This window comes from Trematomus bernacchii, unplaced genomic scaffold (genome assembly GCF_902827165.1).
Source record: "Trematomus bernacchii unplaced genomic scaffold, fTreBer1.1, whole genome shotgun sequence".
NCBI lineage: Eukaryota > Metazoa > Chordata > Actinopteri > Perciformes > Nototheniidae > Trematomus > Trematomus bernacchii.
This window is the reverse complement of record NW_022987714.1, coordinates 3,537,065-3,562,806: the sequence shown is the minus strand read 5'-3', so window position 1 is coordinate 3,562,806 and position 25,742 is coordinate 3,537,065. Positions and strand designations below refer to the sequence as shown.

Here is a 25,742-nt window from a genome sequence, read left to right as displayed (position 1 = left end):
GCAGAGAAACTTCCAACTTGTATCATACATTTATTATAAGGAAAGTACCAAAGTCTCAAAATTCTAAAAAGTACACTATTAAATCAAAAGTATTTTTTCTTAAAGATATTTTATAGATAGAATACAATCCCATACACTAATAATTAAGAAGTATTTATCCCAAAAAACTCCCTAAAATGTTAACTTTATACTAACAGTGTGTGTATCTTGTAACTGTGTAACATAGAAATGAAAATGACGAATAGGGAATTGGGATTAATTTAATCTCTAATGGACAACATGTTTTGGTTGAGGATTAAAGAGTAGCCTGACAGTCAGTAACGCAGGGTTTATTTACAATATGGCCGGGAGGATGTTTTCTGTCTATCATCAGCACTACATGAGTCTAGTCCTGCTCCTGCAGGGACATAAAAGCCACATATCTGATAATATTTAATTGTTCATTATTACCTTTGGTGAAATGATAAATAACTTTTCAATGGAGGACAACTGGGTAAAATAACATGTGCTATTCATTCAATGAAATTACAGATTCATAATGCCTTTGAAGTCATATGACATTTTAATTAACATAATTGTAATCCTGTTATCACCATCTGTGAAAATTGTGATGTTTTAAGCAAAATATGTGTCTTGTGGCCGGAACATCAGCTGTACATTTGATGTATGATGCAGTGCTTTATTATGGTATACATTTTAATAAAAGATGTAGATTACTCTTATCTTAAAATCGTCACTTTAACCCCGCTATTTTAATGTCGCAACATGCAGTTGAGACGTATTCTGCTGAATTTAATTATGCTCCAATGAAAGGAATAAAGTCTTCCCATTAAATACTTGGAGTTTAGCTTTTATCTGTATTTTTATGAAATTAAATTTAATTAAGTGTCTTGATAAACCTGACAGAAAACCACATCATTTATTCACCTTCATGGGTTAAAAACATTACAATGTTTTACAGCCTGCAGATTATTATGACACTCCTTGAAAAGTGAAAATAAACATCTTCCAACCTAACCCAAAGCAAATTAAGTAAGAGTTTGTATCTCCTGAGATCTTATTGGTGGATTGCATTCATGGAAACTGTGTTGTGGGGCACGACGGTGAAGTCATTAAGAAGCTTACAGACGTTCTGGCAGATTAGGTTTTTCTCTTCTAATCCTGCAGATTACCACTGCACAAGCCTGCTGGCTGGGAGTGCTTCGTTTGCTGCTACGGTTTCTTCACATTGATCATTTTTTTGTCGTTGTCACATCAATGGACCATGTAGACTAAGATAAACACAAGCAGGAGTGTGAGGAGGTCAAAGTGCAACAAAACCTGCAAAAACTACGCAGCAGCAGGCGGGACAAAGAACTGTAGATGAAACCGGGATTAAGGGATTCTTCCTGAGTTGGATTATTAAAGCACAACATGGATTTTTGTCAACATTATGTCATGGAGATATTTTTTTCGATGTTTTCACAGAGTTTAGTAGTTGCTACTCAACAGAACTACTAACCTGCACCAAGTGGAACATTGGCTCGGACAAAGAGGATCAGTCCTTCTCGAGACGAATGCAGGTGGTGTCGCTCTCTGCATTGAAATGGAGACAGAGCCATGTGAAGAGTTCGACCCCGCAGCAAAGCCTACCAAACCTGAAGTAGAAGAGGCCATAACTGAACCTGCAGACGATGACAATCACACCGAGCTGCCCTGTGGGTCTGCAGAGGAAGGCCAGGAGCTGCATGGGGAAGAGCAGGCTGAAGCAGAGAGCTGTACAGGAGAGAGTCAAAGCTCCGATATAAGAAAGCCCTCTGATCCAGAGCAATGTGGAGACACAGCATGCAAGGAGCAGAGGAAACTGCAGAATACAAACAGCTGGAAGACGGTGCGATTTCAAGAACCATCGATGGACGACGATGTGCTGGAGATAGACAGCTCAGCAGAAAGTCTCTTTCCAGAATATGTGACGGAGGAGTGGACCTCCTCCACCTTTGAGGAGCTTTTTGGGGCAGACGATTGGCTCGACATCACTGGTGAGGAAATCAATTCAATTAAAGTTTATTTATATAACCCAAATCACACATTTTAAATTAGTTGAGACACTTTAGGCTGGGTATTGTGAGGTAATATCGTATCAGTAATCTATCAAGTAGTAGCTAATTTACTTCATCTAAACTTCTACATTTCATATTAGATTGAAACCACAGAATACAAGACGATGTCCCAAAATTGGACCGAGCTCAAGCTTGTCGATTCTTTTGGCGGATTTTGTAGCATGTGTTTACCAACAAGTAACAGATTAACCCTGCTTCTTCCTGCATGACCTTCTTTTCTTTCCTCACGCAGAGGACCGACTCTTGAGGAAGAAGTTGGTGAAGTCTGGGGCCCCTGACGCCCTGATACCTGTCTGGGGCCAGGAGGTTTCTGTGAAGATGCAGTGTGTCCTGGAGGACCGCACCGTGGTGGAGAAGGACACCAAGCTGGTCTTTGTTATCGGAGAGGGAGATGTTAACCAGGTACAACACTTTTAGTTTTATTCGGAATGAGTCATAAAAATCTGAAATGGATATGGTTAGAATTATTGCACTTATGTCACATAACACCCCACTGGTAACATGTGAAGCTTTTAAATTACCTTTAGCTTAGTGGTGCTGATATGGAGTCATGCAACTATAGCGTTCTTTGTTTTATTTTGCCAGGTCCTTTCCCCAAATCTATTTGCCACAACATCATAATAAATGCAAGACTTACTGAAGCCTTTTATCTGCTAAGAAACCGTCTACACTTTTTAATTCGTATGCCATAATGTACGGTGTGGTTTAGCATGCTTCCATCTTTTAAAATCTGGGCCGAATCCTAAAGAAATGCGTTTGTCCTGCGTCGCGCCGGTGACAATTTTCTCTGACCATTCAGTCATCTGTAGTGTTTAAATTCACACTTCTAGTAACGGCTTAGAACTTTGACCAGGGTGGTACCAAAAAAGTAAGAAAAAAAAAAGGGTTTAATTTAGCTGACACTTTTATTACATTACATTTCATTTAGCTTATACTTTTATCCAAAGCTGAAGATACAAAATAAAAATAGCAAGAACCTTGCATGTACATTAGCTTTCAATAAGCCAAACCATTGTGCTACATAGTTTTCAGAAATCAGAGCATTAAACCATAGATTGAGACATTTCACTCATAATAAGCAATGTCAACCTCATGGGTTGACTGGAGGAAATGTAAGAGGATCACGTAAATCAATAGGACTAATCCTGGTTACCAAAAATATAACATTGTATGACAATTGGAGATAGATATTCTGTCTGAAAACAATTTACCATCATGAATCTGAAATGGCAAAAAACTGTTCCTCAAGCTTGAAACGGAGAAATCCTTCAGATGTCTTAGTCAATTGATTAAATGCACTATAAAAAAGTGATGACGTATTGAGTGTGATTATGTAAATAGCCCAATCAGTCCTCTTAATAACACAATGTGTTTTGACACCTGTAGGCCCTGGAGGAGTGTGTCATGTCCATGCAGAAGAGAGAGATCACATTACTGCTAGCAGATTCCCAGTGTGCATATGGACTTCTGGGAAGGTAAGATTTTTCCAGTTATTGTTGTTAATGGTAACGATTAAATTAAGCATGTGCATGTTGAAGCAAAAACAAGACTGGATCAGTTATTATTCTTTCTGAGTATCATCTCAGAGCCCCGGCTTTCTGTACCTGTTGCTGTGGGGGCAGCCTGGTTATCCAGGGGTAGCGGGGTTAATGAACCATAAACAGGAGCAGATGGCTTCCTCCCAACACCATTCAGAGGCAGCCTATCAATGGCCTGCTTGTAACCTCACAACGAATGGGAGAACAGCACTTATATTACGGCCAATGCCTCAGGTTTACGACCTTTACACCATTAAAGAACCAGAATAAACACAGAGGAGATTGGTGTGTCGCCGACGAAAACCCATTGTTTATAGTTTTAATGTTTACTTAAGATAACCAGAACACATGAGAACGATACATTAATGTACCACAGTGATTTTATATATACATATAAATGAACATATTTGTCTTTTGAGGTTTCATCAGAGGAAAAACATGTATCAAAAGTGTTTAATGGGATTTCATTTGTTCACTGCAAAAAACATTCTGTTCTCGATGTTGTAAGGATGTTTAGGCTGACAGAACTATATTGTATATTTATCTCTTTCATAAACAGCAAAATTGGGGTCATTAATTTAATTCTGGAACAAATTATTCTATGCCAGTGTTTATATAAACCGACGCCATTAGAATGAATTCAACATTATTACATAGTTTCAACCCAGAGCCATGTTTGCTCTGTGAGTGGACAGTGTCATTTCTTTTAAGTATAAAAAGCCAGGAAACACTCTAAAATAAATAAATGTGCTGTGCAGTTATATCAAAACGTCCATTCAGCTACATGCTCCACCATTAACAGAGTAGCTGTAAAGAGGAATAATGCATAAAAACAACCTGCACACACAATTATAATGTGGCAGTAAAAGGCTTGAAAAGATGCAGGACACAGACATAATTTCATAATTCATATCCGTATTTACATGCTGAAAGTAAAACACTGTCCGTCTGAACATTGTCAACAACATAATGTTCAAATGTGCTGAACATTGTGTTGTGAAAGCTTGTTTTTTTCAGCGTGTGTAGTACTGTTTCAGCCTCTGTGCTGTGTGTGAGGTCCTGTTATTATTATGGAGCTCAGTAAAGGGGATGATGGGACATGGGGTGTGCGAGGTGAAGCGAGGAGTCTCTGAGGTGTTTGTCTAGAGTCTCGCCCTCTGTTGTGCGGGAGAAGGAGGCAGAGAAAAATAAAGGAGGCAACGGGAGGTTAGTTAATGATTGTTTTGATGCAGCTGATTAGGGTTGTGTGCTGTGGAGTCACATTTAGCCGTACCAAAAGGTACACAATCAGAGCTTCATGCCAGCTCCTTAAACACGACACTGAGGTTACTGAGGTTAACGGCAACTCTGAATGTGATTTTCTCACTGAAGTTAAATGCATTTGTTAATCATTCGGTTTGACAAGTGAGAAAATCAAGAACATATGTGAAAAAAACACCAGATTATAAACCCAATTTAAACCCCTTTTAAAGTAAGTCATCTATTGGTAGGAAACGTGTGGGTAATGGGAATTTTTTTCTTGGGAGTATAGATGAGAAAATAGAAAACATGCTCATGTCTTTAGAGTTAACATGAATCTTTCGCCAGCAGCCAACAGCTAAGCTTAGCATGAGGGAAAACAGAAAGAAACACGTTCATGTTCATCTATTAATTAACATTTGTGTGTTTGTTTAATCAGGAAATAATCCAAAGTGTATTAATGTCAATTCACTAGTTTATGATTTGAGGATGTTGTGTGCCAGACTATTTCTTGGCTCTGAGAAGTTGCCAGATAACCAACGGAGACTCGGTGAAGTCACTGGTCACAGAAAAAGAAATATTCTGGCACATAAACATTTTGAATATTGCAGTGCTTACAGTTTGTTTTCTATACGGGTTTAAGTTGCCAGTATGCATAATGTGTTACCTTTGAACAGAGCAAAGCTATTGGTTTCAAACTGGCTGCTATAGCTACATAAACAACGCAGACATAAAAGTGGTATTTATCTTATCATGTAACGTATGGAGATAATGCAAAAAGCTATTTTCTTACTTTCTCTTTAGCAAAACAGAGAGCTTGTGCATTCTCCTTCATAGACTGTTGCCAGACCTGCATGTTGAGGTGTACTACAAAAAGATATAACAGTATTTGTGCAAATAAGCTCACACAAATAAGAATCTCAAGCAGCAGCAGACATCATGTTTCAAAGTAGATGTGTCATCCACAGCGTGTTTATGATGTAAAATGACAGAGGCACGATGAGGGAAAATCTCATTAACCTCTCTCTGTTTTCTGGCGGATGCATTGATTGAACTCAGACAGTCGCCCATTGGAAACAGGGCTGCTAAGAGCACTTCACAGTTATTTATCAGAACAGTGTGCAAAGCTGGTCAGACAGTATGATTCAACACAGCACAGTGGAGTGGATTGTAGATTGGTGTGGGTGATGGCCTAGCTGTGGTGTCGGATGTGATCAGAGCTGCAACTCCTTCAAAAGGTGGCTGTGAGACTAATGAAACCCTGTGAAAAGTCTGGAGCATTAACCCCATTGATTAAAACAGACGCGCTGGTTGGGACTAAATGGACTATAAGAAAGAAACACTGAGGTTTATTCCTGTGACATCAAAGCCTGGAAAAGTGAAGTTGTGACGAAAGACATCACGCTCTCCTTTTTGAGGAACTGCTGCTTACGTCAAAGCTATTCCCCAGTGAGACACACTACTTTGTCCGAGACACAGACTGCCTCCCTTCAGTCAGCAGGTCATTATCAGAGAGCAGTGGAAGCAACATCTGCTGATCTCTGGACAGGCACAACTTTAACACTCATAAACCTCCAGGGGGTCTGCCTCATCAGCTCTGCACGACCTCAGAGTCAACAACATTATGTGTCACTGGCAGATGCTTTATAATCTGACTAAAACTAAACCGAACAAACAAGCAGCATAGTTAATTGATCCCCATTATATATGCCTTTGTTGGGGTAGCAGTAGCTCAGTCTGTAGGTACTTAGAAAACTGGAGGGTTGCTGGTTTGAGTCCCCAAAAAGAGTGTGTCTCCCGGGAACTGCAGAGGTGCCCTTTAGCAAGGAACCGGACCCCCACAGCCTTTCTTCATTGTGAACCGCTGTGAGGTTACATTGGCTGGCTGTTGGCAAACATCAACAGTAGCTTAAATCCCGCCACTGGCAGCGAAGGTGTTGGTGTACTTTTACACTTGGCACAAATTAAGACTACGTCATTGTTGAAGTGAAGTAAATAAAGCCTGTGGGATGTCTACAAAAAAAAAGTATTGTTTAATCCAAGTCCAGATGGACACTGTCAGACCCAAAATCATTCTACTGTTGCATTAACGTGTCCCGAGAGGGTTGTTTGATATTAGAAAATTAGAAGCTCATAATTATCGTATTCACATTCATCTTCTGGGACACAAATATAACAATGAATAGCATGATTGTCTTTGTTTATTTGGTAAATAAAGCAAAGGCTCTTATCATAAATCAAGTTAGTTATTGGTAACTAGCACACATATGATTAAAAGGTGAGGGGATCTCACACTATTGTACACAAAGGAATACATGTACAGTCTCCAGTACAGCATCTGGCAAAATGAGGGTCAGGTTAGTTATGCTTTTGTTTTATATTCACATATTTTATGTAGTTGTTTAGGGGATGTTCATCCATGACGAACCTTTCTATGTCAGTTGTGCAAGCAAAGTGCCTCAATTTGGTTTTTATTTTATTTTGACAAACACTATATTTGTTAGCTTAGTACATTTGCCTGACACCATTGAGAGAACTCTGAAATATCGTATCATTGGATACAACATTAGAAATCGTGAAAGGTGTTTTATTTCCTGTTCTGAAAACATATTAGGAGTGTGGTCAGCTCAGGAAAAACTAATTTGTATACTGTAGTACATTTTACTGAAAAAACACTGAAGAAACTGTAGATGACCCAGAATTGAACCCTGGTGTATCCCACATGGATTAACACAGAAATACTTACAGTGACTGAACTGATCAGATTCACCTTCAGACAGTTAAAATGAAATGCAAATATAATTGATAATCACAAATAACTTAATGTTCAGTAAACGCACTGTGGAGCCACACCAGATGGCTATCATCCTTTGTTTTGCGGCGAGGCAAACAAACAAGTCCTACTGTGGGAGCGGAGAGAAAGACGGGCGAGGTGACATGTTGGCTTTTGAGGCCTTGAAATCACCAGGCTGACTGATCTGTAGTCGGCTACAGAGACAGGTTGGAGCAAGTCAAGGGAGGCTTTAGCTCATGGGAAAGTACTGTAACTCTAACTTTGATGAGTGGTGGTTATTGCATAATATTCATCATCTGTTTACAGTGTGTCCATTTTAATGTGATCGTGGTTTTTTTGTCAGACTGCCATGTTTTCAAAGTGTTCAAGAAAATAATTGACAGTGACTGATGTTTATATGATGTGTGCTTGTTTTATTGGATTTGGAATGGTTTATTATCAACAAGAATGGATAAAGTCTTATTTTCATTATCGTTTACCCAATCTTTACCAAGACTGACACTGGAATTTAGTGTCTAAAATTGCAAAATATAAGAAAATAACATATTTTAGCTGACATCTCTTTCCCAGTGCCAAGTCTCAGTGTGGTCAGTGCTTTAGTGTTGACCACAAATGTTGATCGACACATATGTTAATACAATGTTTTCATCATGACTGGGATGTCTTCAGGGCAAAACAATGACTACAAGATCTCAAATAATCATACCTGCACAACATCCAGCGTTATTCAAATCTAATTGTTACAAAAAAAGTGTTTAACACACAATATCAAATAATAACCCAGAGCTCTTACATAACATGCATTGACAATTGTACTGTTTTTCTGGGAATGTGCACAATGTGAATCTTTGGTTACACTCTTGAAAAAGTTGGCAGGTGTGGAAGCCTCTCCCTGTGGCCTCTGAGGCACACCCATATCCTGCAGGGAATGCAGCTGAAAAAGGTAACAGTGACATTTCTCAGAGCAGAAAGGCCTGCAGCTTGAGAGAAACACAGAGCAAACAGGCCACTTGATAAAAGATCAGAGACATGGGATCATGTCTGATAACGAGTAAGTCTCTTGAAAATGTGAGAAATGTCAGTGATTGTAAAAATGTGAGAAATGTCAGTGATTTTTATTTGACAGAAGGTCTGGTGTTAGGTTCATTTGTAATTATTGTTTGTGTTATTTTCCTCTTTATACAAACATTCTCTGTGCTTATCCCCCAATGAAACATGATACAGCAAAGAACTGGCAGTTCTGCTTTTCATTACATCTAACACTCGCCAGTGCAGAGGTACAGTGACTCACTTGCCACAGGGTTGAACTGGTATCTGTCAATTTCAAGCACACGCGCCCTCCTCCCTTTTCTACAGATACGTAAGGCATGTTGGCCACACATGAAATCTATGAGGTGGAGTTCCTCTCTGTGCTTGAGGTAGCATGACTCACTCTGCATAACCACCTGGGTCAAATGAATAATGCGACCTTTGAGAATAGTGGAAAACACAATTGATGCATCTAAATCTCTCTCCTCCCCATTGTTGTTGCGAGTCACTTTGGAGTAACTGACACTAGTATGAAGTGTTTTTGTCGTACTGTCATCACCATTGAAGTTTTACAGCAACAACTGACTGCATTGTAATATGACCTAAACAAGTTTGACTATTACTTTTGGGCTCTGTGTGCTTCTTTCCCAGCACGTATACACAGCAGGCTTACAAGAAACCACACCCAGGCCTCACGCTCCAGGAGCAGGCCAGCAAGCATCGACAGCTGTAGCACGCTCCAGATAAGATCAGGCTTAGCTCTCAATCAGCATGCACTCTCCTGTTTGCCATATCCACTGCCACATTAGTTTGAAGCTTCATGTGCTGACCTAAAGCTAAAAAGAAATGTCTGAATGAAATGTGAGCAGGATAGAGGTTTTGCTTTCCCTCTGAAAACTAGATGGTGGGTTGTTTTGGCGCCGCAGCAGTATGTTGCCACTCAGACCAGTGTTTGAACTGTGCATGTACCTCATCTAATCTCCCTGGATGTTTACCTTTTCTCCCTACTGCTAGCAAGCTTATCTCTTTCATCGACACAGCCTCATAATATAGCACTGCACTCAGTTATATCTACTTCTGCTTTCTGTGGTCAGGGGGTATTTAGTGGGACAGTAAATCTCCTAAAAGTGAAATGGCGCCTTTTTAGTGCCTTTATTACATTTTAGGTAGAGTGTGTTTTTAGAGCAGATAATACTTGGTGGAGCAAAGTTGGCTTTATAATACATGAACACTTAGAGCTTTGTAGGATGTTTTTTAGTTTGAGAAATACAATTGTTTTGTTTAAACCATAGACTGTAGGTTTAAACGTATCATTAATTAATTATTGGCTACATTTTTTCCATCTTTGGGAATGCCATCATTTCCTTTTGCAATGCAGTCCTTGAGAGATACAGTAAGTTTAGAGTAGAATTCAAACTCACAATGTCTTCAATATACAGCAGGTAAGAGTAATACACAGCTTCATAAGCCAACAGTTAAGAGCAAACAGGACATTATTTAAAATAATACAAACCACTGGAATTGGAGTTGGAATTGACGTACAAACAAAACAAGCAAAACATGTATTATAACACTGACTATTACATATCCTGAAGAGATGCACAGTCTGTGGAACAAGAGCTGACCAGTTTTAAAATTAACAATAATTTACAGGGGATATTGCTGTAACGATTTTTGAAATATTGTGAGTCCTGCTTTTTTACATCTATGTTAACTAGTTAGCCCAATTCACTCCCTTATTTTGTTCTTTGTGCGTTATTACTACCAACTGCTGTTCAGCATATTAGAGTCAAGCTGCTGGCAGGACTGTGTATTGCAGTGCCAGAGAGCTCGTGTACACATGCCAAACAAAATGTTAAAAATATTACTCCATAGCGGCGCTAGTAGTTTCAATACCACAACGTAAAATTACTCCATTACGAAAAAAGTCACTGTAAAAGTATAGAAATGTTATCAAAATTTTTTAGTATTTATAATACAAACTTTGTCTTGAGCTGATTAACCGTTTGTCCTCATTATCTCAGCTGCTGTTAAAATAGTTGCTTGAACCCAAACATCACTCCACTTAACAAAAACAAACCCTTCGTTATCTTGCAAGGATTTAAATCAGACAGTTTAACATCTGTACACGCTGTCCTAACCTTACCTCTGGCTTGTCACTTTAATGAGTTGGTGTCAAAACGTGCCTTCTGTACAAAGACACTGACACCACTGTCATGCTTCACTGACATCACCCCTTGTCCACTGTGTCACTAACTGGGATGTGTTGTATAACAACATTGTGCAACATGGTCCTTTTTTCAGTGGGCATGCAAAGAAGGACACACAGGAGGTGGCACCTAAGCTCTACCAGCACCTTTCCTATCTATGACAGGCACCCCTCTAAATCATCCATGCTTCCTGTGCACAATAAACACAGCCAGAGAGATAGATTACTAGAGCATGAATGGCTGCACAGAACTGGTTTTAAAAGTTAGATAATGTGCTAAGTAAGCAGGTATGCAATGTGTGTTACCAGCAGGATGTATCTGACTTACAAATAGTATGTCCAAATTAGAATATGAAAGCTAACTCTGATACCTTTTCTGATAACATGTTGGTGCTGATATTCATGGTTTCCAGATAATTATTTACTGGATTATAATTTTCCTCAAGTGCCACCATGAGGTTGACATTTTTGGCATTTAGTAAAATATCTATATATAGGGAGGCCTGTGGTGCAGTGGGTTGTGTGTGTGTTGGTTTTCGGATCAGGTGGTCACAGGTTCAAACCCCACTGCAGTCAGCATGTCGTTGTGTCTCTAGGCAAGACACTTCACCTCAAATTGCTCCTGTGGGGATTGCCCACAGTATTGAGTATGTAAGTCGCTTTGGATAAAAGCATCTAACAAGTGACATGTAATGTAATGTAATGTAATCTGGACAATCGCTGGACAGATGGCAACAACATTTGGTTTGCAAAATGTTAATGTCCCCCTCCGGATGATTTGCACATAACTTTTATATAACTCTATCTACATACTGTATATTAGTTGATGACCATGCACATTTCTGCGGAAATAACGACACTTCCATCAGCATGAGCTGTAATTAGTCCTAAATGTCTCCAAATGTTAGCTTGCAAACACGGTAAACATCGCACACTGCTTAGCAACAGCATTTGAGTAATTATTAAATGTTAGCATGCTGACTTTAGCATGTAGCTCAAAGTTCTACTGTCTGCGTACAGCTACTAGCATGACAGTAGCCTTGCTTAATCTTCTTACAATTACTTTAATCTGTTTTCATTATGTGCAAAGATTCTGCACGTGTTCAGTTAGATTAATTTGACCTATTTTTGTGTGTCGCCCCCCTGTATGACAACAGCTAACACCTCTGCCTACGATGACGCATTGAACGAACACGTTTGTTTCAAGCATACACCGGCCTCAACCCTCCGGTATTATGTCACATGGCTTTGTGTTCATAGCTGCTTTCCATCTCCCTCGTCATTGCTAAAAAACAAAAGCTGTTTCTGGGGTTCTTTGACTTTCAGGACCACCCAGTCCCCCACGTCATTTGTGGCTCAGAAAAGTAACTTATTATGACTTACTTATAATTTTAGATACACAAACTACAGAAGAATGAAACAGACCGACTTTCTGGGCAGAGACACTGTTGACACTTAAACACACATACACATTGTAACAGGTCTGTATTGACAGGTTAACCTGCTAAATGTTACATGTACTGTGGTAGAAGTAGCGACAACTGTGTATCTGACGGAATAAGCTCACATGGACACAAGTTAAGTGCTGCTGCTGTAGAGGGATGTGAGGTGATGGGCTCTGTCCGCATGCCTGGAGGAAAGAGGTGTGTGTGTGTGTGTGTGTGTGTGTGTGTGTGTGTGTGTGTGTGTGTGTGTGTGTGTGTGTGTGTGTGTGTGTGTGTGTGTGTGTGTGTGTGTGTGTGGTGGTGTGTGTGTGTGTTGTGTGTGTGTGTGTGTGTGTGTGTGTGTGTGTGTGTGTGTGTGTGTGTGTGTGTGTGTGTGTGTGTGAGTGAAGATGTGACGTCAGTAGGGACGTGGAGTGTGAGTCATCTCGCTGAGACGTCATCGGTCGTCTGCAACACACAAACAGAAACACAGACACACACAATAGACGTCCAAAATATTCCTCTCAAAGTTAATTACTGACGTCCTCACCGTAAAATCAGATGTGTAGTGATTAAACTGAATGGATTAACTAAGTAGATCTCATTATAAATGAAACAAGCCGAGTTGTTTGATGGCATTGATGGGATTACTGTGGTAATGTTTTATATTGTCACTCCAGATGGTGAAGGACAATACAAGTGAGCTCATGTGTAGCAAAACACTGCATTATCTGTGCAAGAAAACAAATCAGTTTGTCAATATAGTAAATGTCTGCTTGTGTTCCTTTCTAAGCTCTCTGTGATGAGAGTGACCTATGCCATCGCCACAGGCTCTGGTCAAGTAATTCAAGCCCTTCCTCCTAAGAGATGTGGCTCTTCTACATGATTGATGCTCCAGGTCTTATAGATCTACACAGCCATCGGTGAGAGACTGAAGAATCATACTAATGGCCCCGGCTACATTTGCTCTCCGCAGAAAACCTGACTAATAAGTCAGGAGTTCAGTGTGCTGCTATTGATTCACAGGATGCACAAGGAGGTTGAGCTGTCTGCTGCTGCTGAAAGGAAGCAGGATTTGTATTGGTTAGATAACAGACACACACTCATCGGGGCAGTCATATTTTTCTAGTGGACAGCAGTATGGCAGGAGGGCGACAGTTAATGATAATGATGATGTTCTTGTGCATACACTACACAACTTCAGAAAAGTCAACATGTACAGATAATATATGAGCTAGTAAATGTATTTTCAGATATGTTGAGTATTAAGGTCTTGTAGTTGTACAGGTGCACATGCTGATTAAAAGTTACATGTCATTATATCATCAGTCAGAGTAGCGCGATAAATGCTGTCCGTTTGTTGGGCGTTCATTTTGCAAAACGAGATTTGCGGCACTGTGACATTTTCTCGGTGGGAGTTATCTGGCTTTGGCACATGCATGCGTGACAGCTCGGACTTAGAAGGGAAATTAGTTTCTGATCAATATCTCTTTATGACATTTATTCCGCCACCTGAATGTCACACATAAAGCAATGAGCAGCTTGTGATCACAAACGTAAATGTTCACAACTCTGTAACCACAGAGGGAGGCAAACGGCAACCTTGTTGAATGATAATGAAGACTCAACCCATATTTTATTTCCAAATCACACTTTTGAGGAAAAAATAAATCTTTGATCTAAATGCAAATTAAATTACTCGTCGTAACAGAAAGCATAAAAATACCCTTGCAACATTGAGGGATTCATATGTCCACTGAAGTAGGGGGACCTTCATGTGAAGTATAACCGTAATGGAAGAGGAGGACTTTCATCTTTCAAAGAGCAGGACTTTTGGCTCGTCACTTAGAAAGCTTTGAAGTTCACAAGTGTAATCCAAGACTGGCAACAATTCGGTTTGTATAATCAGTGGACATAATGTCTTTGCAAATAAAGAACCGAGCTGTCATTGCCGTTAACTCCAGCTTCACCTTTACATCGATGAGAATAAGCTGAAACTAAACCTCCCTCCCCGGGGCTGCATGAGAATTTGCCACTTGACCTCACTGTGCACACCTCAGAGACGTCTGCTTGTTCGTATTGATTGATTATGGATTAAGAGTCAATCCTGGGATAAGATTTCTTCCACAGATAACAGCCAGGTTGATATTCTAGATAACGACCTCAGGTGATGTATTTCTGTGTAAGACAGATTGCTCTCATCCACCCTGATGCAGACCAACAGCTTTGACTTTTTTTGAGGAATTGTTCCGATGCTGCCACACATCAGAGACCAAACCTGAGAGAGGTTTCACATCATTGCATAAGGCATCATCTGAAACTCTCCCCGCTCACCTGTGAGTCAGAGGAAAGATTTTGTTTAAAAGCTTTGAACTTCACTCATTCACTGTGGAGAGGTGGAGCTCACAGCTGATATCAGTCTAATGAAATGTATGAATTAGCTCCTAGATTTACAAATACATTTGTTTAAAAAAAGAGCTTGATGTGATGGATAAACATATTCATCATTCATCACACTTTGTATGGAACAGCAGAGGGATGACGTTGACAAATGTTTGGTGAGGAAAGTCAGGCATTTAATAAACTAGAGACACTGATTTTTTTGTTGATGGAGTTGATGGATACCAAACATGGGCTAACATTTGAGTTAGCCAATCAAACGTGTGCAAGATTTCTGTACCGTGAACAGTTTTCTGAAAGATTAGATGACATTTTAGCTGTTTTAATAACTTTTTAGAGTTATTGTTAGATGTTTTAATTCTTAAGTGCTGCCCACTATTAAAGTGTTCTATAGGGAGACACCCCATCGAAAAATAGTAGTGCTGCCATGAAAGCACATTTTTTGCAGGGTTTGCTTAATCTTCTGTCATTACTTACTGCTACTGTAACAAATGATATAGGTTTATTATTGATAGACCATTTTTAATCTGTGAAAAGTGAAATCACTCCTCTTTATCAAAATGATTATTAAACGACAAACAAACTGGTATTTGAAAACAGAAATGTTGATGTTGAAGGTACCCTGTGGAGTTTTAACCACAGTTAATTCTATATTGAGCAGTGATTTCATGATCACAGGGTTTCACACTCAATGAGGCAAAAATAAAAGTCAGAAGAAAATAAAACAAATATATATTAAACATGATAGTAAGTAAACAATGTAGGTTTTAAAAAAAAATTGAAAAGTCAATGTTACAAATGTTTTATAAGCTATAATGCTCCGCTCAAAGATACCCACAGAGAAACGGAAACAGAAAATGTAAACTGTGTGAATGTACCTTTTAATGGTGTTTTCACATGTCTCTGTTTTCACGCCTTCATGTTTAAGATTGTCGAAACCCTTTCTACTGCAGGTAACTACTGCTTTTTTTTCCCACTTAAAGCTGGTTTAATGAAGTTGTGTAACCAGATTCTCTCTGAAATGACCTGGCAACTGCACATCCCTGCTATTAAACAGCCACTACATACCCTGCAGGTAGTCCAGGGCTGAGATTGGATTCATTTTAACAGGCTAAGGAAATCTGCTGTAGATTATATGGGGACTTTTGAGGAGCTCAGCAGTCAGGATGTAGCCAGTAGCTGCCCTTGATCCCTGCGAGCACAGTTTCACTGGCACATTGCTGGAGGAGGAAATAAAAACAGAAAGGGGAGGAAAGCACATGCCGAGGCAGCAGCTGAAAGGCTTCACACTGTTAGTTTCTAGATCTGCGGCTGTACCAGGAGCCTGTTTTGCTGCAAATTAACTAGAATGGCAGCAAGCGAGGAAAAAACAGCTGTGACGTCTCACCATGCCTGGATTAAAGCTAAGCTCCTTTGCTCGACTGTATTGGTGCCGTGTGTCCATCCGAGAGTCAAAACAGACACAACACTTAACGTCAGCAGCAGACCTGTTTCTGCCTCAACAACCTCATAAATCCTCTTGGATTTGGTATAATCATACAAGCTGCACACCACATTTATCACGGTATATTAGAGTACTATCTGAGGTAGTAACCATAGGAACCAGTTTGAGGTACATCACTGGCCTTTTCATCATTTGAAACGGAGAGCATGACGTCAAAGTGACCGCTGTTTTCCCTCTGTGGGAGTTTTTCCTTTCATTCTGGGCGTCGAAGGGCTCGACAGATAACAGGGTGAGTCAGAGACACTATCATCCACGTTAATGAGGAAGTTTGCTAAGCCACAACACATGTATCAAATCAATCTATTATGAATGCATATCTTCCCATGACACAGGAGGGAAAAGCGTGTCGTCCTTATCACCTCATTCATACAAACACAAGAAGAGTGGAAGCACGAACGTCAGACAATAAAGCTCTGTTGGCCGGGAAACAGTGATTGTCTTCCCCATTTTGTAGATTAGATATTTGTTTCATTTCTGTTGTGAAGTTTGTTATTGTTGTAGAAGGTCAAAGGGAAATGTGTAAGAAGATACCTAGGAATTTTTCATTCTAACTAATACTATCAGTGTTTATAGAGTGTGATATTATGTGTTATATTATTATATTAAGGTCACAATCAAATAACAAGTTGATACTTTTTCTTCAATATTTGTCATTTCTCAACAGTCACTTTTGTTGGCATGGTTTCCTTGGTGACCTGCAGTAAACATGACACGAATGTGGGCTGATAAAGTCTGTATGCATGATTCTTTTCAGCCACCTGAACCTGTTTCTGTCTCACAGAGCCGTCTGATCTGCTGCCTCAGCAAATGTCTCGTATTTTAAAGTCAGCTCAGCCCTCTTCAGCCCTCAGGCTCCGTCTTCCTGCTGAAGGCTCAGAGCCTTAAAAAAACTCTCCGTGTCCTTTTCAATGACCTTTCTTCTGGTTTGGGTCAGGAGGCCGCTCTCAGGGTCATTCCTCTGCAAAGAAACGAAAGCTTGAGTTTACACGAAAACTAGCAGCAGTCTGACAGCAACGAGATAATGTTGTTGGCATTTGGTCAAAGACACATGGTACAAGATATGGGCAAGATGAAACATCAAAACAATTGGAGTTATTTATATTTAATATATAATCTTTTTAAAGTCAAAGTAATGGCTTGAAATTACAATAAACAAACAATTGCTCCAGTTTCATATAGCTCTGAAAATAAGATCCACAGTTGTCTACACAGGAAGTGATTGTAGGTGTTTCCACAACATCACAGTGGTTCAACTCATTAGTCAGTGGTAAAGCTTTAACGAGAATTTGAGTCTGGTATATTAGTCTTTATCAGCTCCTAAAAGAAGTTGAAAACAATCATTCAAGAAAAGGTTTTCATTAAAAATATGAAAACAAACAATATGCCATCCGTATATGTTTGTGTGATGACTGAGGGGTTAAAGTTGCAGTTTCAGATTTCACTGTGATCTTGCGGCAGGATCTTACCCCACTGACCAGCTTCTGCTTCCTGTTTGCACTAATCAGGCCCCGGGGGCTCATTGGCTGAGCTTAGCACAACAGCACACTGCTTTGGTGCTAATCACCGGTGACCCACATGACACCGTAAACCTTATAGATCTGTCAGCGCACTGCATAGTCACATTACAGAAAAGTATGTAAGGACGACAAATACCCACAGCACATGTACAAACTGTGCAGTGGATCATTCGGTGATGGTGTCATATTCTTAGTTCGCCAGCAAAACACATGACGGGATGTGGAGGATCTGTCTCGGCTAATCAGATGTACAGTATGAGGCCTGTCTAAAAAGACCAACATAACCTGGCCATGTGCTATATGTTCTACATAAACAAATCAACTGTCCTCTTCTATTGAACTTCCTCGTCTATGACCCTCAGTAAACATGCAGAGGTATGCCAAAACAAGTTAGCAGGTCTAAAAGCTGCTGTCAAAAATAGTTCAGATCACTTTTTTAAAGACCTGCATCTACTTATTCAGATCAAGGCCCTGAGTGATAACGTCTCTGAAGGCTACTTCCTCCAGTCCTGAGCGCAGGGACAGGGCTCAGGTTTCTGATGCTCGGCTCAGCTGCAGGGTTCACACTCCTGTGACAGAGGACGAGGTCCCTGGAGAGAAGAGGTGAAAGGGTAATCTGATCCCACCTGCTGACACAGCCTCGCAGTAACTGGGGATACAACTAATTCTGTTAGACAGATGTAAATTGTTTCATTGACAAAACCGGTTTAAATAATTCATGCCCTGACACAACTCCCAGTGCTATCACTGTGTGGAAAAAAGGTCACTGGATGGGATGAGTTCATTAAACTGATAGGATACACTTCAAAAAGGTAACATGTGCCTTTCTTTTTAGGGAATGTTATGTTTTATTAAACCGAACAAACAACAATTAATGTGTTTGTGTGTTTTATGTTTGTTAGTTTGGCAGATGCATTATTTTGTAAGAGAAAATAAGTTTTATTTGTTACAATAAGTAATGTAGGCCAATTCAAAATCAGTTTTCATTGCATTAATTTCCTCTCTCTCACACACTCGCACGCACGCACGCACACACACACACACGTACACACACACACCTTTGGAACCAGAGCCTCCACAGAGTAACTGATAATGGACCATTGTGTGCCATGTGGTCACAGGAGCTGGATGATTGAAAACCAAATTACCTTTCCTTCTGAGTGACTCTTGAGTGAGCCGAAGCTGTCGGCGGCTCACAGGTTCATACCAGTATCAAATCCTTGTCTGCTTTCAATGAGCCGGAGTCACTCAGTCTTTTAAAGGCGTTGATATGTAAGCTGTTGGATATAGTGAAATGCTATTGATACAGAAAGCAGTTGAAAGAACACAACACTATGTATTTTCACTTTGCACGTATGTCATATCTTATATAAACACCTTTGATTATAATTTTTTTATAAATGTAATTAATTTTGTCTGCATTTATATGATTGCATGTTTTTGTTGAAATACCTTTTAATGCAAGGCTGTGACACAAAACCTCACATATTTAGGGCTTATCCTTAAGAGTGAGTTTCAACTTTAGATTAAATTGAAAATCTTCTGATGACATTTTCAGTGGAATTGTTCTCCTTGAGGTTTTTATTAGTTTTTAATTAATTAACACCATTAAAAAATGTGCTGTACTCTAAACAGGAGCATCCCATATGCAGGATGTTGGCCAGCTTGTTCCTGCTTTTCTTGAAGCTGATATCACATGAAAAAAGATTGAATTCTTCATTGATTTAAGAGATCAGAGTGTTTTCTGGGGTATCTTGGCTCTTTTTACTCTTTGCCCTATGATGATATTGATTATGTGGTTATTTTATCTTTGTTTATGTGCAGGGAGCCTGATATTCCATCATGGGCTCCTTTACTCTACCAGCTCCAGCTGCTGGACTTCAGAGAGAAACTGGACCCGTTAACTCTGCCCGTCGCCGACCGCATCCGCATCGGCAACCAGAAACGAGAGCGAGGAAACTTTCATTTCCAGAGGGAGGAATACAGCATGGCTGCCAGAGCCTACAGTATGGCTCTGGATGTGCTAACCACGCGCAGCAGAGGTAACCCAGCAGCAACACCTGAATGTATTCATAGAAAACATTTCAATACTGTCGCCTGCACCATAAATATGTAGTATTCTACTGTGAGCTTTATCTTCACGGGAGAAGATTAAAATGGAAATAGAAAACAGACAAAGATGACACACATACATTTCTAAACATAAAAACACAGTATTTCATAGAGACCTCAAACACTTCCACATTAATCTGAGTCCAGAGTTACGTAACATAATGCTCTCCTCCAGTCTGCCATCACACTAATCACACTATCACCTTGCAGAGCCACATCTATCTGAGTCCAGTGCCATGATAAATGTTTTGGTTTCATTTGTTTGCATAATCAAAGCTAATCAACTTTCATATTATTTCCACCTCCTTAATCCCGCTAATCATTGACGAGGCAGGGTGGGCCCGAGAGGGAAATGTGAATGAACAATGAAGAGAAAAACATGGACTGCTTCATAATGCATCAATGATGGTGGAGCAGAGAGTGAACTCAGTGAAGAGAGGAGTTTATCAGGGCATCGAGATTAGGGAATTAGTGGATGAGAAGATGACCAAAAAAGAATAATATTGAAGCAGAGACATCAACAACTTAGGCTGACCCTTTTTTGGGTCATCTTGCACCTATCTGACATATCATTTACAAATATAATTCACGATGCGTGGAGCTTATAAATCACTCTAATTGATTAACCAGTAATCAACTAATCATGCACTCACATGGACATTAGATGTGATCAGACTCCATTTTCTGCTCATATTTTTAACAGGGGTTTTTACAGGTAATTGTCTTGAAGTATATAAACCAATGTTAGTAGGGATTTAGTCTAAAAGCATTTTAACCAAACCACCAACAAAGAAAAGAAAGAAAACAGGAAAGAAATGTTTTTAAGATGTGCCGAAGTACATTAATATTAGTTTGGTTTTGAATGGTAAGAAATGTCTTGCCCAATATTTAGGCTTTCAACACATTTCAATCTGAAAAGTTATTAGCAATTCAAACTCTGCAAGATGACATCTTTGATATTTGTGCTTAATCGTTTAATCAAAGTTTTGAATAGCTAATCAAAAAGAGAAGATACAGATCCAGAAAGAGATTTATAGATATGGAGCCTAAAGCTGAACCAATTAACATTATTAATTGAAAGATTGAGGTGTCATTCCAAGTGCCAACCCAAAAATAATGATCACCTGACTTTGCAGTCCCCCTCCACTCAACAATAGTGAGCTTCAATTCATTGTAGGGGCCAGAAACACAACTTCAAATTCCTGCTGATGCTGCTCTGTAACTAGGAAACTAAAGGATAAATATCGTAAAGTGATATTGTGTTAATGTCCTTGCCTGTTGTCAAAATCAGTTCAAATTTCTTTAAAGAATCAAACTTGGAAACACGTCCTTAACAAAATTGATCAAATTCCACTGTAAATTTGAGATATTGAGTGTGATTAAAAAGACTTGCATTCACCCAGATGTGGGCCCAGAGCTGCTGACATTTGCCTCACTTCATTCTCCGGGCCAAGTATGAAAATTCCTTTGCACTAACAAGGGCTCATTATTCGGGTCACTTCTGCATTGTGCTGGACACGTTTGGGTCTAATGATGAATTCATGCAGTGGTTACAGCAGGGACCGAGATACAATATCCAGCTGAATAAAGAAACCGAACATCTCCTCATAATGACGCCCAGTGGGAGATTCTCTTTGAGATATTTCTTTTATTCTGAAAGATGTCAGTATAAGTCCTCTCCGAGATTAGATAACTCATCTCTGTCAAAGTGTTGTTGTGTCAAGAGAGCACATGTCAGAGGTTGTGTGTCCGTCTCTACAGATGGTGGCAACGGTGGCGTGAAGACGGAGGAGGAGGAGGTGCGGGACTACCGGGTGAAGTGTTTGAACAACTTGGCCACCGTTCAGATCAAACTGGAGCAGTACCAGGAGGCGCTGAGCAGCAGCCGGGAAGTCCTGACCCTGGAGCCAAACAACGTCAAGTCCCTGTTCAGAGTGGGAAAGGTGCGGGCCCACGGGATGAGATATAATAATTATTGAGGAAGAACTAGCTGCTACATTATTGTTATCTGCCTGTTTATGTGTCTGTGTCTACAAACACTGCTCACACTGTTCAGTTTTCTTTTTCAGCTTTTGTCAGACATGGGTGAATACAAAGAGGCGATGGAGGTGCTAAAAAGGGCATTGAAACTGGAGCCAACCACCAAGGTGAGATTGTGTGGGTGAACTGGCCCGTTCAGCTTTCTTACAATTCTGCCTGTCCTTCCCTCACACACAGGGGCAAAAGTCAAATCCACCAATCAATACAAACAAATTGTTGTCGCCAAATGTGTGCATTAAAGGTTCCCTATTATACTGTTTTTCATCAATATATTATAGGTCTCAGATATACACAAAACATGTCTCTGAAGTGTTTGGCCTCTAAATACCAAACAGATCATGCATTGTAGCATCCCATAATCCCCTCTGTTTCAGGCCTCTTTTCAAAAGTGCTGATTCTCTGTCTGTTACTTTAGATGAATATAAGGAGCCACTCCCCACGCCCCTCTGATGCGGCTTTCACACCAGTGCTTTTCCCTTTCTAGCTTCGAGCTAGAGCTTTTCTGGTTCAGCTCCGGTTTCCCTTTTCTGCTCCCGCTTTGTTCACACCACTCAGAGCCGGGATGGTGCTGCCGCTGCTGCGTCATGACGTCATCATTTACATCGCTGATTTGCTCCCCAACGGTGCTCACAACAACAACAACAACAACGGGGGACTGCGTCGGGTCGATGATCGTGTTGCTTTTAATCATACGAAGCCAGATTAAATTAATTAACGACTTCTCCAACCTTATACTTTTCTCCAGAGTGCCATGGTTCATTGTTTATTAATGTGTTTCAGCGGCATTTACCGACCGCTGCAGTGCTGCTCTTCCACGGGAGTTTATTCTCCCGTTAGCTCACATGGCAGCGGCCGCTCTAAAGTATTCACTGTCTGACTGTCACACAAGCAGCTGATACATATCCCCAGTTCCCCTTAAGTGAATGTGTGTCAGTCTGAATTGACGCTGTTTGGCAACACAACGGTGTTATGAAAGTTTCTCTGGTATAACATGGGTGATGTTAGCATAGCAACCGAAGCTAAACTGACTACTTGCTAAGCCGTTTTCTACAGGCACATTTTACCGGCGTATTTTTCATTATGATTCTACTTGTGATAGTCGGACATGACAACCTGTGCAGCCCATGTATTGATTCCATCCGATAGCTGCTATAATAAAAAACAAAACGTCTGCCTGCTCTCCACAATGATCAATAACAGCGAACGGATGGTCAAAGTAAGGTACAAATAAACAGAATCACACGAAGCCTGGTTAGTGTTGCCTGACTTTATAAAGTGTGTTTTTTTTTTATAAGTGTGCCTTCTAGTCACTTTGCTCAGCGCTACTGCTTGTAGGCAGGCATGACGAGACTCTTCAGTCGACCCATGTTCAGGGGAGGTGGGTTTAGTTTCCTGCACGCCTAGACGTAAGAGAGACGTAAGCGACGCCGCCTCTTAGCTCCGGAGTCTTGCTTCTAGACCGAACATTTTTTGGAGCTGGAAACAAACTGGATTCCGGAGCTAAGAGGCGGCGCTGCTGCGGTGTGAACAGGAAAAACCGGTACTTTTCAGGCTCTAGCTCCGAGCCGGCGCTGAAAACGCGTTGGTGTGAAAGGGGCATGAGAGATATTTGGTTAAAAAGAACACAATGGTGCTCTAGGAGGAGATTCAGGTGATAAGGTGGGGGGGGGGGGGGTTACCTTGGTTGGTGATTGGCTAATGGTTACACAAGCCAAAACATCGTTATGACATCATAAAGTGGCCAAAATCTGATCAGCTCATTTTCAGACAAGTTTCTATATAAATGGATCAGGACAAAAAGTGAGCAAATCTTTTTTCCTGAAACTTTCAGAATCTCTTTACACAGAGGGGACACATGTTGATGTATAAAAGACATGAACAAGTGGATTTTGTATAATAGGTGACCTTTAATGCTAAAACATCCAATTCCTAAATGTTTTGACTCTTAATCTGTTCCCAAATGTTAAGGACAAAGGTAGTTACACAGGAGCGATGATGACACATGAATATAATTGATCACCTCTTTAAGTTCACACCACTTCACAAAGTTACTGCATTCACACGTTAGCCTGGAGAAAAAAAGAGATGCCTTGGATCCCGGTGAACCACTTCAGTCGAAGGCCTGTTCTGTCTTGTTTGTGTGCTTTGTCTATCTGGCAAACTGCACATCAGTCAGTCTACAGATGTGACCACAATGTTTAGATCCATCCAGAAAACCTAAAAATAACACATGCATGAGCTAAATATTGTTTAATGCCCTGTGCCCCCCAAAAAATAGAAGTGGAGTTAGAAGAGTCTTGCTTGCAGGTATACAGTATCGACACTATGATTAGGATAGCTTCTCTGATGGACAGTTTTTCACAGCAAAACAATCTCAGTTTATGAACATTATTTTTGTTCACTGCAGACTGGTTTTTCTTATTTGGAAAAGTGTAAATAAAGTGTGAGGAGTCCATTTCCATCAGCTGTTTACGACATGGTTTGCCAATGTTACAGTGACCTGACCCATAGGGCACACTGCCATCAGAGATATGTCTGGTCTTGTCTAGACCAAACAAAAATATCTGCTGCTTTGGTAATTACACCCTCTTGATGCTGGATTAAATACTTATTTAGCTGCTCTGTGAGAAAGGTATTGTACTGCAGTGTGTTACGTGATAACAAAAATACGTAGCAAATGTAGTTATATACTGTAAACAATACATCTGTTGTTTCTTAATATTATATTAGATCGTATGACAAATTACAAACTAGTCTAATGAAAGTATTAAGAAAATATGCTGTTAAGTAATACTGCCTGACCACATAGGGACAAAGAAATTGAAATGTAAAAGGAAAACAAATAATGATGGGATTTGTTGTCTACTTTCTAAGGCTTTGTGTTTCAGACCTCTGCTCTCACCTGCTGGACATTTTCAAAATTACAACTTCACATTTTTCTTTAGCTAAAATGTCTTATTTCCAACATTAGATCTACTGTACAAATAGCAGCTTTTTCGCAGAATGTTAAGACATTTTCTTTCTTCTTCAGGCGATCCACGCAGAGTTATCTAAACTGGTCAGAAGGCAGTCAGGAGGCAAGGATACTCAGGAATGGATATCTAAACCAGCAGCAATGCTTGGAGATAACATCACACCTTTCCTGATTCCTTCTAAGAAGAAGCCATCTGTGAGTTACAACACAAATATATCCTCAGTTTCATTCTGATTATAAAAACTACCTGGATGTTGACTGACCTTGTTGTTGTGTTTCAGGGAATTTCCTGGAAGTTTATACTCGGAGCTCTGGTTGTGGCCTTGGGCAGCTTAGTGACATCGTTGATTCTGACTGCAAGAAACTGACATCCTGCACACTTTGCACATGACGATGATGAAGTGGAGGATATTCAGTCCTCTTTCCTTTCAATTCATCTGAAAAAAGTGTATACTGTGATGACACGAAGAAGGTTTGCAACCCAAGTATTTATAGTAGGAAAATGTTTCACTAACAAATTGTACAGTAAATATGAAATGAAATATAGTTAAGTATTGAGAATATACCAGCAGAGATTTCTGCTTATATGAAATACAGAAGCTTTAAACAAGCAGCTTTTCAGTTGTTTCTGCTTTTATTTGGAAAAGGGAGTAGATTTCTGTATGGTTGAAGGCGTTGAAACTGCAATAATCTTGCTTACACTAATGCTTAATAAAATATTACGAATAATCAACTTTGTCTTCTTCTCTTGATTTCTCAAGAACCATGTTTGGTCTGAAATGGAAAATGGCATTCATTTAAAAATACTAAAAATATTTTTCATGTCTGACAAAACCTTAAACAACTACTTCACTTTCATTTCA

At 39.9% G+C, this 25,742-nt stretch overlaps 1 protein-coding gene across 1 annotated transcript; it reads left to right on the top strand.

Moving 5' to 3' along the window:
- The first annotated feature begins 1,077 nt into the window (after positions 1 to 1,077).
- On the top strand, positions 1,078 to 25,649 carry fkbp16 (FKBP prolyl isomerase 16). The gene is made up of 8 exons (XM_034141357.1): positions 1,078 to 2,018; positions 2,332 to 2,501; positions 3,486 to 3,574; positions 19,578 to 19,795; positions 21,627 to 21,808; positions 21,935 to 22,012; positions 24,937 to 25,074; positions 25,161 to 25,649. The coding sequence occupies exons 1-8, from the start codon at positions 1,586 to 1,588 to the stop codon at positions 25,245 to 25,247; spliced, it is 1,395 nt and encodes a 464-aa protein (XP_033997248.1). The 5' UTR covers positions 1,078 to 1,585; the 3' UTR covers positions 25,248 to 25,649.
- The last annotated feature ends 93 nt before the right edge of the window (positions 25,650 to 25,742 follow it).